At 36.0% G+C, this 12181-nt stretch overlaps 1 protein-coding gene across 1 annotated transcript; it reads left to right on the top strand.

Annotated features, from left to right (window-relative positions):
* The first annotated feature begins 780 nt into the window (after positions 1 to 780).
* On the top strand, positions 781 to 1370 carry LOC131641616 (uncharacterized). The gene has a single exon (XM_058911921.1). It carries the CDS (start codon positions 815 to 817, stop codon positions 1157 to 1159), a length of 345 nt encoding a protein of 114 aa, XP_058767904.1. The 5' UTR covers positions 781 to 814; the 3' UTR covers positions 1160 to 1370.
* The last annotated feature ends 10811 nt before the right edge of the window (positions 1371 to 12181 follow it).

The following is a 12181-nucleotide window of genomic DNA, read 5'->3' as shown; positions in this document are numbered from 1 at the left end:
AGCTATTTAAAAGCTCGGTACTTTCCTATATGCATATATAGGTTAACTGAATCCACAAGACCTGCCTACATTTCTACCCTACCTTGCAATCACATGGTTAGATCAACCGCCCATCTCTTTCGTACCCCCAACTCCATCAAAATATTCAACCACTCCATACTATAAAATAAAAAGTATATTATATATAATTGCTATAATCAGGGCAGAGTTACAGTCCAGCAAGGCCGAACATGTGTCCGGGCTCAATTCCTCTTTTTGTTGTATACACCACCATCTAATAGTCGATTTTTAGGCAACATCAGGGAAAAAATTAGTAATTTTTAGATAAATTTAAGGACAAAATTAGTAAAAACAGGGTGTGAAATTTTTAGAAAAAATCAATGACAAAATTAATAGAAACAGTGTGTAAAATTAGTAAAAACAAAGGTGTAAAATTTTTGCCTAAGCTCCATAAAATTTTTTACTCCGCCATTGACTATAACTAATTGCTCACCTAAATTAATAGAGACGAGACAACTATATTTACCTTTTAAATTTCTAATTATATTACCAATTCTACTGTAATTTTGATCATTTAAGAAATTCATTAGTTTTTTTTATATTTTTTTGAGTGAAAAAGACTAAGGGCTAATTAGTTTACGTATCCTAAATAATTAACCGATGAATTACCAATATCTAAATAAACAAACATTAGGTCATAAAGTCGTTCAACCAATCTCGTTCTAATTTGTATATAGACAAAGACATTAATTCATCCTTAAAACAAACCTACGACCATCTTCTTAACACATTACTTCCCGGACCACAAATCAAAATGTCTTTATGGCTCTATGATTTCCTTCGTTTGCACTTTCATCTCACGACACAATGGCCTCTACTAATATATGCTGTCACTTGGGTTACAGCACTGACAATGACAGTGACAGTGGCCTCATTTTCCTCCGAGGTTGCTTTTGTCTTTGCCATTTCACCCTCTAACAAGTGCAATGGTAATGAAATTAGAGTTCCATTGGATGTTCCAGGAGACACATTCTGTATCCCTGCTCAGCTATTTGTCAAGTCCAAAATTGATCTCATTGTTCCACCCGTCTTTGCAGCACTTATTGTGGTTTCATCAGCTTGCGTTGTTCGAGCAGTGGGCTTGTGGGAGGATGGATGATTAAGACTTTTGTTTCATTTTATTAGTTATATTTAAATACTTTTATGAATTGAATTATTTTTATTGACAAACTCATAAGTGATGTCAAGTTGCTGAGACGTATAAACTATGTTATCTTTGAGAACGAATTATATATAAATCAAGTTTTTTATTTTTTTGGATTCTGAAAGATTTATTTTAAAAAAGATATTTTTTTTGTTTTGTTTTAGAATATGTATGATTTATTTTAAATTATTTTTGAAAAGATTTATATGATATAAATTTGTTTGAGAAAATCTAATGGGTCTGTTGTTCTAATTGACTTTAATAAAGAGAAAATATATCGTCATTACATGGACTAGTAATGGATGTTTTGTTGAATAAGAAACAAAATATGTATCGGTTGTGTTTAACTCGTCTCAGTGATTTTTTCTACCATTATTCGAGAAACATATATGTGGTTTTCTTTCATAAAGTTTATTATTTTCTTATTATTAAAGACTTACAAATACTTAAGAGAGTGTTTGAATGGAAATGAGGGAATCTCAGATTTAAGATGTCAAGGTTTCGACTTCTCACTACCAAATTTCAAAACTTGAAGTTGCTTCAGGAGGAAACTATTGTTGATTTCATTGTTCATCTATGTTACTCCGCTAATAACTCTTTTTCTCTTAGTGAAAATATGTTAGAAGAGAAGCTTGTAGAAAAGATTTTGTGGTTTTCGCCGAAGAGATTTTCCATTAAGGTTATTGCTATTGAGCAAGTATAGGATCTTCCCACAATGAAAGTTGATGAAACGTTTGGCTCCTTACTCACTTTTAAGATGGTTATTGATGAACATCCGAGAAGAAAAACAAATTAAAGAGTGGGGTTTAAAGCAAATACGATTGATCATGAATACTAGGTACTCAATGGCAATGATGAAAATATTGTTGAATCTAATGCTATGCCTGCAAAAAAAAGTTATCAGGGTTACGAGAAGACTTAACAAAATATCTAGTAGCAATGCTTCTCCTAATGTCAAACGCAATCAACAAAAAACTCAAAGAAGTGGTAAATTTCAGCATAGAGGTAGAGATGGTGAAAGAAAAAAACCTAGCTATCATATCATATTCAAAGGTAAAATATCATAAACGTGGAATATTTGAGCATATTCAAGCTAATTGTTCTAATTTCTAAGAAATCATAGTAACTATTGTTGAGTTGAAGTAGGAAATTGGACATATTAATTTTGAACTTGAAGGAATGACCAAATTTGTGCGTATGTTGAATGTTGGAGATGATAACCATGATTACGTTTTGAGTATTGGTAAACTATAAAAAACATTAAATGACTTGGATATACTAACAGTATATCCACCCCAAATACCACGTTTGTTCCTCTTACTCAAAAACTGGAAACCGAAATGTCTTAGCAACCTTCCGCATATTATTACCAACATAATAATTCCCTAATTAAGCCTTCTATCAACAGACCTCACTACGCATATTCATACTTACTATTATAGATTATAGGGGAGAAATCTTCATAATTTTTTTTTATCCATGATAGAGTATAAAATCTCACATTCTTCCTCAACAATTTTGGCATGTCAAGACTAAGCATGAAGCCAATATTGTTTGCCCTAGTCTCAAAGTTCCATCTAGAGAAAATTGGTATTTTAAGAGCAGTTTTTTTAGACACGTGACTGGTGAAAGAAGCTATCTAAATAATATAAGCTCTATTACAACAACGATGTTAACTTTGGTGACAATGCAAAATGAAAATTTGATGCTAAGAGTTAGTTGAATTATCATGGAATTTTTTGTCTTAATGATGTTTTGTGTGTTTATGGTCTTACCGCTAATTTCAGCAGTATTATCCAATTATGTGATCAGAAATTGAGTGTCAAATTTACAAGAGAAGAATGCATTGTAACAGACAAACAACAACTCAAGTCATGAAGGGTGCTTGATCCACTGACATCTTTTATATGTGGTCACCCTCTGCTAGAAATCAACTTTACTCCTATCTAATTTATAAAATTGAAGAAACTATGTTATGGAAAGGAAGCTTTCCCATTTGAATCTAAGCTAATGCTAAAAGTGTTAGTTTCAGTATACCTTGAAGGATAGAAAAACACTTAGAAAGGGGGGGTTTGAATAAGTGTAGCTTTAAAAAACTTGACCGATAAAAATAAATTGCACAGTTATTTTTATCCTGGTTCGTTGTTAACTAAACTACTCCAGTCCACCCCCGCAGAGATGATTTACCTCAACTGAGGATTTAATCCACTAATCGCACGGATTACAATGGTTCTCCACTTAGTCAGCAACTAAGTCTTCCAGAGTCTTCTGATCACACACTGATCACTCCAGGAACAACTGCTTAGATACCCTCTAAGACTTTCTAGAGTATTCTGATCCACACGATCACTCTAGTTACAACCTGCTTAGATAACCTCTAAGACTTCCTAGAGTATTCTGATCCACACGATCACTCTAGTTCCTTACAACTTAATGTAATCAATTCTAAGAGTATTACAATTGCTTCTTAAAAGCTATAATCACAAACTGTGATATTTCTCTTAACGTTTAAGCTTAATCTCACTAATATATTACAACAGCAATGTAGTGAGCTTTGATGAAGATGAAGATTCTGAGCTTTGAATAGAACAGAGTTTCAGCAAGTTAATATGAGTTGTTTTGTTCAGAATCGTTAACCTTGCTTCTCATCAGAACTTCATATTTATAGGCGTTGGAGAAGATGACCGTTGAGTGCATTTAATGCTTTGCGTGTTCCGTACAGCATCGCATTTAATGTTATACGCTTTTGTCAACTACCTCGAGCCTTGTTCACGCTGTGTCTACTGACGTTGCCTTTAATAGCTTCTAACGTTCCTTTTGTCAGTCAGCGTAGCCTGCCACATGTACTTCCTTCTGATCTGATGTTTGTGAATACAGCGTTTGAATATCATCAGAGTCAAACATCTTGGTGCAAAGCATCTTCTGATCTTCTGACCTTGAAGTGCTTCTGTGCGTGATACCATAAGAACTTCAGTGCTTCTGATCTCATGTTCTTCTGATGCTTCCATAGACCCATGTTCTGATTCTGCTTTGACCATCTTCTGATGTCTTGCCAGACCATGTTCTGATGTTGCATGCTGAACCCTTGAGAGACAAAGCTTCTGAGCGCTGAATTATGCATACTCTTTATATATTTCCTGAAAAGGAAATTGCATTGGATTAGAGTACCATATTATCTTAAGCAAAATTCATATTATTGTTATCATCAAAACTAAGATAATTGATCAGAACAAATCTTGTTCTAACAATCTCCCCCTTTTTGATGATGACAAAAACATATATAAATGATATGAATTTGCGATCAGAAAGAGCAGACGGCAAAAGACAAATTACACAACTATAGCATAAGCATGTGAATATGTCTCCCCCTGAGATTAACAATCTCCCCCTGAGATAAATAATCTCCCCCTGAAATAAATACTCGAAGAACTTTAATGAAAGACTTCCCTGATTATTTCGGTAGAGACGATCACATAAGCTTCTGTCTTCAGAGAATTCATAGCTTCTGACTTCTGCTTCCATTGGACAGCTTCAGAACTAGAATTTCTTTAGATCCTTAGAACACTCGCAGCTTCTGATTCCTGCTTCCGTTTAGGACAGCTTCAGAACTTGAATTTCTTTGATCATCAGAACATTCACAACTTCTGATTCCTGCTTCCATCTAGGACAGCTTCAGAACTTGAATTTCTTTGATCTTCAGAACATTCACAGCTTCTGATTTCTGCTTCCATTTAGGACAGCTTCAGAACTTGAGTTTTCTGGATCTTTAGAACATTCACAGCTTCTGATTTCTGCTTCCCTCGGATAGCTTCAGAGCTTTGAATTTCTACCAACATCACTTCATGCTAGATTTGTATCAGAACATTGTTGAATGTACCAGAGCATCATCAGAGCATCTCTACATCCTGAAATGTTACAGAACAAAAACTAAACGACAAAAGTCAGCATGAACGAGTCAGAACATAAAATGTATATTAGAACACATGATATGTATCAGAGCCATATAGGCTAAAATAATGTATCAGAGCAAATAGAATTTTGTCAGAACAAATAGACAATTATGGATCAAATTCTATTATCAGTGCTTCTGATTCTGAAGCTTGACAGCACTCAGCTTGCTTCAGTTTCCATAAGCTTATTCTTTTTACAGAATAACGCTTCTTATGGTTTTGCTTCTTGTGTTTGCTTTGAAGATTCTCTTCACTTCTTTATACCTGCAAAACACTTAAACCATATAGAACTTGCAGTTCTTGTTAGTAAATGTGTGGGAGCTTTACCCAGCAACTGATAGATTAATCAAATCATTTATCATTTATCTTCTCCCCCTTTTTGTCATAACATCAAAAAAGAATATTTCAAAAGATTCAGATGTATAAAACGACAAACAAAATCACTGGAATGTAAAAACAAAGAAACTTTTCATTGATAATCAAAAGATATTACAAAAGGTTCTTATGTTTAACAAGATGAGAAACATTCCTAGCAAATACATAAAAAGTCATCCCAAGAGGAAATGACTACAAAAATTAAAAACAAAACCCTAGCAAGACACGTTCTGTGTCAACCCATCAAGAATCCCTGTGGTCTTCTTGTCTTTCCAGACTAGAACCTCCACTGTAGGAGAGATCCAAGAGACCAAAGAGGAAGAGAGGGACAGTTCACAGACAGAGAACTGCTGTTGCAAACGGGGCTTTCTCTTAACATAGAAGTTAAGAATATCATTCTTAACCTCTTCCCATAACTCAAGAAAGTCTTCTGTCTTTGGATGAAAGTTGATAACAACATCAAAGAAGAGGTCTGACTTGAGAGGTATTAGGAGAGCCATCCCGAGATATGCAGAGATCTGCCGCCTTTGAGTCATAGATCTTCAACAGGCTTAGAGCATGATTAAGAGATCCAGACAAAGGATTCAAGATGAACGCTAGGTTTGAACTAGGATTTTTTAAAGAAAGAAAAAACTTTGTTTGAGCAAGAGAAAAAACAGGAGAGAGAGAGAGAGAAAACTTGATGAGGAATGCAAAGAGATAGAGAAAGAAAACAGAGACAGAGTGTAATAGAGAAAATATAAGAGGGAAGGAGAAGCGTTTGAAGAGTATTTAAAAGAAAATAAAATGAAACAAATGATGGATAGCATTTAATGTTACGTGACATGAGGAGAGATAATAAAGACAAATGAGGTGACTAGCACAGTTACCTATGGTCGGCGTCCCTTCAACTGCACGCGCGCTTATCCATGAACAGTAAAGACAGGTTTACCATCCGAGATAAAACGTTACAGCTGTTTTGCTTTACAAGAGGTTCTGAATCAACTTAGACAATGAAACGTTAGTAATAACCGAATCATAATTTCTAAAAGATTTCAATCAGAACTTCTGATTAAAAAAAATAATCCACTTTCATTTCAGAAGATACTCATACATAAGAACTTCTCATCTTCTCATTCTGGGCATAAATCCATACTGATGTTCTTCAGAATGAACTTAAACCTATCTTCAGCCAGGGGTTTTGTAAAGATATCAGCCCATTGATGGTCTGTATCCACAAAGTTTAAAGATAGAACACCCTTCTGAACATAGTCCCTTATGAAATGATGTTTAATCTCAATATGTTTAGCTTTTGAATGAAGAGTAGGATTCTTAGATAAACATATAGCAGAAGTATTATCGCAGAATATAGGAATGTTACTCTCATATATCTGATAATCTTCTAGCTGACTCTTCATCCAGAGCATCTGTGTACTGCAACCAGCAGCAGCGACATATTCTGCTTCTGTTGTTGATAGAGCAATGGTTGCTTGCTTCTTGCTATACCAGGAGATCAAATGACTTCCAAGAAATTGGCAACTTCCTGAAGTACTCTTTCTTTCAATTCTGTCTCCAGCATAGTCAGCATCGCAGAATCCTACTAAGTTGTACTCTTTAGATTTTCTGTAAACTAAGCCAACATTAGTAGTACCTTTCAGATACCTTAGAATTCTCTTAACAGCAGTTAAATGAGATTCTCTAGGATCTGATTGGAATCTAGCACACAAACAAACACTGAACAGAATGTCAGGTCTAGAAGCAGTCAAATATAGAAGAGATCCAATCATACCTCTGTATAACTTCTGATCTACCTTCTTACTTACCTCATCCTTACCTAGGATGCATGTTGGATGCATAGGAGTTTTGGCTTCTTTGCAGTCTAGAAGATTAAACTTCTTCAGAAGTTCCTTCACATACTTGGTTTGGTGAACATACGTTCCTTCTGATGTTTGATTTATTTGTATTCCAAGGAAATACTTGAGTTCTCCCATCATGCTCATTTCAAACTCAGCCTGCATAGACTCAGCAAACTCCTTTCCAAGTGTAGCATTAGATGTTCCAAAAATAATATCATCTACATATATTTGACAAATTAAAATATCCCTTTTAAAGGTTTTACAAAAGAGAGTAGTGTCCACTTTTCCTCTAGTGAAACCATTATCCAGAAGGAAAGAACTTAAGCGTTCATACCAAGCTCTGGGAGCTTGTTTCAATCCGTACAATGATTTCTTTAGTTTAAAAACATGATTAGGAGACATAGAGTCTTCAAAACCAGGAGGTTGATGGACATAAACTTCTTCATCTATATAACCATTTAAGAAGGCACTCTTAACATCCATCTGATAGAGAGTGATGTTATGTTGAGTGGCAAATGAAATTAATAGACGAATAGATTCTAACCTGGCCACTGGTGCAAAGGTTTCTGTATAGTCAATCCCTTCTTGCTGACTATAACCCTGAGCCACCAGTCTGGCTTTGTTCCTTACCACTTCACCTTTCTCACTGAGCTTGTTTCTGAAGACCCATTTTGTACCGATTATATTGAATCCATCTGGTCTAGGAACAAGATCCCAAACATCATTCCTTGTAAACTGATTCAGTTCTTCTTGCATAGCAATTATCCAGTCTGGATCTTCTAGAGCATGATCAACAGAAGTTGGCTCGATCAAAGATACAAGACCTAATTGACAGTCTGCATTGTTCTTAAGGAATGCTCTTGTTCTGATTGGATCATCCTTCTTTCCAAGAATGACATCTTCTGAATGACCAGAAATGAGTCTGGATGATCTTCTGACAGATGGTTCTTCAGAAATGCTTAGATTCTCCAGAGAAGCTGATACTTGATCTTCAGATTCTTTGCTTCTGAGAAGCTCTGCTTCTGATGCGTTGCTTCTTGGCTCAACAACTTCTGATATATCAATATCACAATCTGCAAAATTATCAAACTGCTTTGGTTTTTCAAAACCAAGCTTATCATCAAACCTGATATTGATTGATTCTTCTACAATCAATATTTCAGTATTGTATACTCTGTAGCCTTTTGAGCGTTCAGAATATCCAAGAAGGAAACATTTTTGTGCTTTGGAATCAAACTTACCAAGATGATCTTTAGTGTTCAGAATAAAGCATACACATCCAAAAGGATGGAAATATGAAATGTTGGGCTTTATATTCTTCCACAATTCATAAGGAGTCTTATTTAGAATAGGTTTGATAGAGATTCTATTCTGAATATAGCATGCAGTGTTTATTGCTTCTGCCCAGAAATGCTTAGCCATATTGGTTTCATTGATCATGGTTCTGGCCATTTCTTGCAGAGTCCTATTCTTTCGTTCTACAACTCCATTTTGCTGTGGAGTTCTAGGACAAGAGAAATCATGGGCAATACCATTTTCTTTGAAGAACTCTTCAAAGAATCTGTTCTCAAATTCACCACCATGATCACTTCTAACCTTTATGATTTTACACTCTTTTTCAGATTGAATCTGAATGCAGAAATCAAAGAACACTGAATGAGACTCATCCTTGTGTTTCAAGAATTTTACCCATGTCCAGCGGCTATAATCATCTACGATGACTAATCCATATTTCTTCCCTCTGACAGATGCTGTTTTGACTGGGCCAAACAGATCAATGTGCAAGAGTTCTAATGGCCTTGAGGTAGAAACAACATTCTTGGACTTGAATGCAGGTTTGGAGAACTTGCCCTTCTGACATGCTTCACAAAGAGCATCTGATTTGAATTTCAGATTAGGGAGTCCTCTGACAAGATCCAGTTTGTTAATCTGAGAAATCTTTCTCAAACTAGCATGACCTAATCTTCTGTGCCAGACCCACTGCTCTTCAGAAACAGACATAAGACAAGTCACCTTCTGACTCATAAGATCTTGCAGATCTGTCTTATAAATGTTGTTCTTCCTCTTGCCTGTAAATAGGATTGAGCCATCCTTCTGATTTACAGCCTTGCAAGACTTTTGATTAAAGATTATATCATAACCATTGTCACTCAATTGACTGATAGATAAGAGGTTATGTGTTAATCCTTCTACAAGAAGTACATTTGAAATGGAAGGAGAGTTACCAGACTTTATAGATCCAGAGCCAATTATCTTGCCCTTCTGATCTCCTCCAAACTTGACTTCTCCTCCAGACTTAAGCACCAGGTCTTGGAACATAGACCTTCTTCCTGTCATGTGTCGTGAGCATCCAGAGTCCAGGTACCACGACATGTTGTGCTTTGTCCTTTTTGCAGCCAAGGATATCTGCAATAGGAATAATCTTATCCTTAGGTACCCACATTTTCTTGGGTCCTTTCTTGTTAGATTTTCTCAAGTTCTGATTGAACTTGGGTTTAACATTGTAAGCAATAGAAGGAACAGCATGATAATTCTTAATGTGAGTTTCATGATATTTCCTAGGTTGTGTCACATGCTTCTTAGTGTATGTAATGTGAAAACTTTGAGCATGTGAAGTGTGCCTAATATCATGTGAGTGGCCATACTTGAACTGATCATACAATGGCTTGTATGTGATTTTCATTTCATCAACAGGTTCAAGTTTGTATGGGGTTTCACCCTCAAAACCAATGCCGACTCTTTTGTTTCCAGACACAGCATATATCATAGAAGCTAGCTGACTTCTGCCAATACTTCTAGATAAGAACTTCCTGAAACTTAAATCATATTCTTTCAGAATATGGTTTAGACTAGGAGTGGATTTTTCTGAATTGGAAGAAGATCCAACATTATTGGATAATTTTAAAAGTTTTTCTTTTAATTCAGAATTCTCCAACTCAAGCTTCTTTGTTTCAAATTCAAATAGCTTTTTCAGCTTTTTGTATTTGAGACTAATCTGAGACTTGAATTCCAGAAGTTCTGTTAGACTGGAAACTAACTCATCTCTAGTAAGTTCAGAAAATACCTCTTCAGAATCTGATTCTGATGTAGATTCTGATCCGTCATCTTCTGTCGCCATCAGCGCACAGTTAGCCTGCTCATCTTCAGAGTCTGAATCATCTTCTGACTCATCACAGGTTGCCATAAGACCTTTCTTCTTATGAAACTTCTTCTTGGGATTTTCCTTCTGAAGTTTTGGACATTCATTCTTGAAGTGTCCAGGCTCATTGCATTCATAGCACATGACCTTCTTCTTGTCAAATCTTCTGTCATCAGAAGATTCTCCACGTTCAAATTTCTTTGAACTTCTGACGCCTCTGAACTTCCTTTGCTTGTTCTTCCAGAGTTGATTTAGCCTTCTGGAGATCAAGGACAGTTCATCTTCTTCTTCAGATTCTGATTCTTCAGGATCTTCTTCTCTAGCCTGAAAAGCGTTAGTGCATTTCTTGATATTGGATTTTAATGCAATAGACTTACCTTTCTTTTGAGGCTCGTTTGCATCCAGTTCAATTTCATGACTCCTCAGGGCACTGATCAGCTCTTCCAAAGAGACTTCATTTAGATTCTTCGCAATCTTAAATGCAGTCACCATAGGACCCCATCTTCTGGGTAAGCTTCTGATGATCTTCTTTACGTGATCAGCCTTGGTGTATCCCTTGTCAAGAACTCTCAATCCAGCAGTAAGAGTTTGAAATCTTGAAAACATCTTTTCAATGTCTTCATCATCCTCCATCTTGAAGGCTTCATATTTCTGGATTAGAGCAAGAGCTTTAGTCTCCTTGACTTGAGCATTTCCTTCATGAGTCATTTTCAAGGACTCATATATGTCATAGGTCGTTTCCCTGTTAGATATCTTCTCATACTCAGCATGAGAGATAGCATTCAGCAAAACAGTTCTGCATTTATGATGATTCCTGAAAAGCTTCTTCTGATCATCGCTCATTTCTTGCCTTGTCAGCTTTACGCCACTGGCATTTACCGGATGTTTGTAACCATCCATCAGAAGATCCCATAGATCACCATCTAGACCAAGAAAGTAACTTTCCAGTTTATCTTTCCAGTATTCAAAGTTTTCACCATCAAATACCGGCGGTCTAGTATAACCATTGTTACCGTTGTGTTGCTCAGCAGAGCCAGATGTAGATGTAGACTTTGCAGTTTCATCAGCCATCTTTTACCGAAGCGTTTTTCTCTTCCTGAATCTTTTCTAAACACGGTTAAGTGCTTGCACCTTAGAACCGGCGCTCTGATGCCAATTGAAGGATAGAAAAACACTTAGAAAGGGGGGGTTTGAATAAGTGTAGCTTTAAAAAACTTGACCGATAAAAATAAATTGCACAGTTATTTTTATCCTGGTTCGTTGTTAACTAAACTACTCCAGTCCACCCCCGCAGAGATGATTTACCTCAACTGAGGATTTAATCCACTAATCGCACGGATTACAATGGTTCTCCACTTAGTCAGCAACTAAGTCTTCCAGAGTCTTCTGATCACACACTGATCACTCCAGGAACAACTGCTTAGATACCCTCTAAGACTTTCTAGAGTATTCTGATCCACACGATCACTCTAGTTACAACCTGCTTAGATAACCTCTAAGACTTCCTAGAGTATTCTGATCCACACGATCACTCTAGTTCCTTACAACTTAATGTAATCAATTCTAAGAGTATTACAATTGCTTCTTAAAAGCTATAATCACAAACTGTGATATTTCTCTTAACGTTTAAGCTTAATCTCACTAATATATTACAACAGCAATGTAGTGAGCTTTGATG

This window comes from Vicia villosa, unplaced genomic scaffold (assembly GCF_029867415.1).
Source record: "Vicia villosa cultivar HV-30 ecotype Madison, WI unplaced genomic scaffold, Vvil1.0 ctg.003886F_1_1, whole genome shotgun sequence".
NCBI lineage: Eukaryota > Viridiplantae > Streptophyta > Magnoliopsida > Fabales > Fabaceae > Vicia > Vicia villosa.
Note: the sequence above shows the minus strand (reverse complement) of the source record. Positions and strands in the feature narration are given on the sequence as shown.

Bases quoted from the DNA above. Each gene is read 5' to 3' on its own strand.
- LOC131641616 (XM_058911921.1), top strand. From the start codon at position 815: ATGTCTTTATGGCTCTATGATTTCCTTCGTTTGCACTTTCATCTCACG.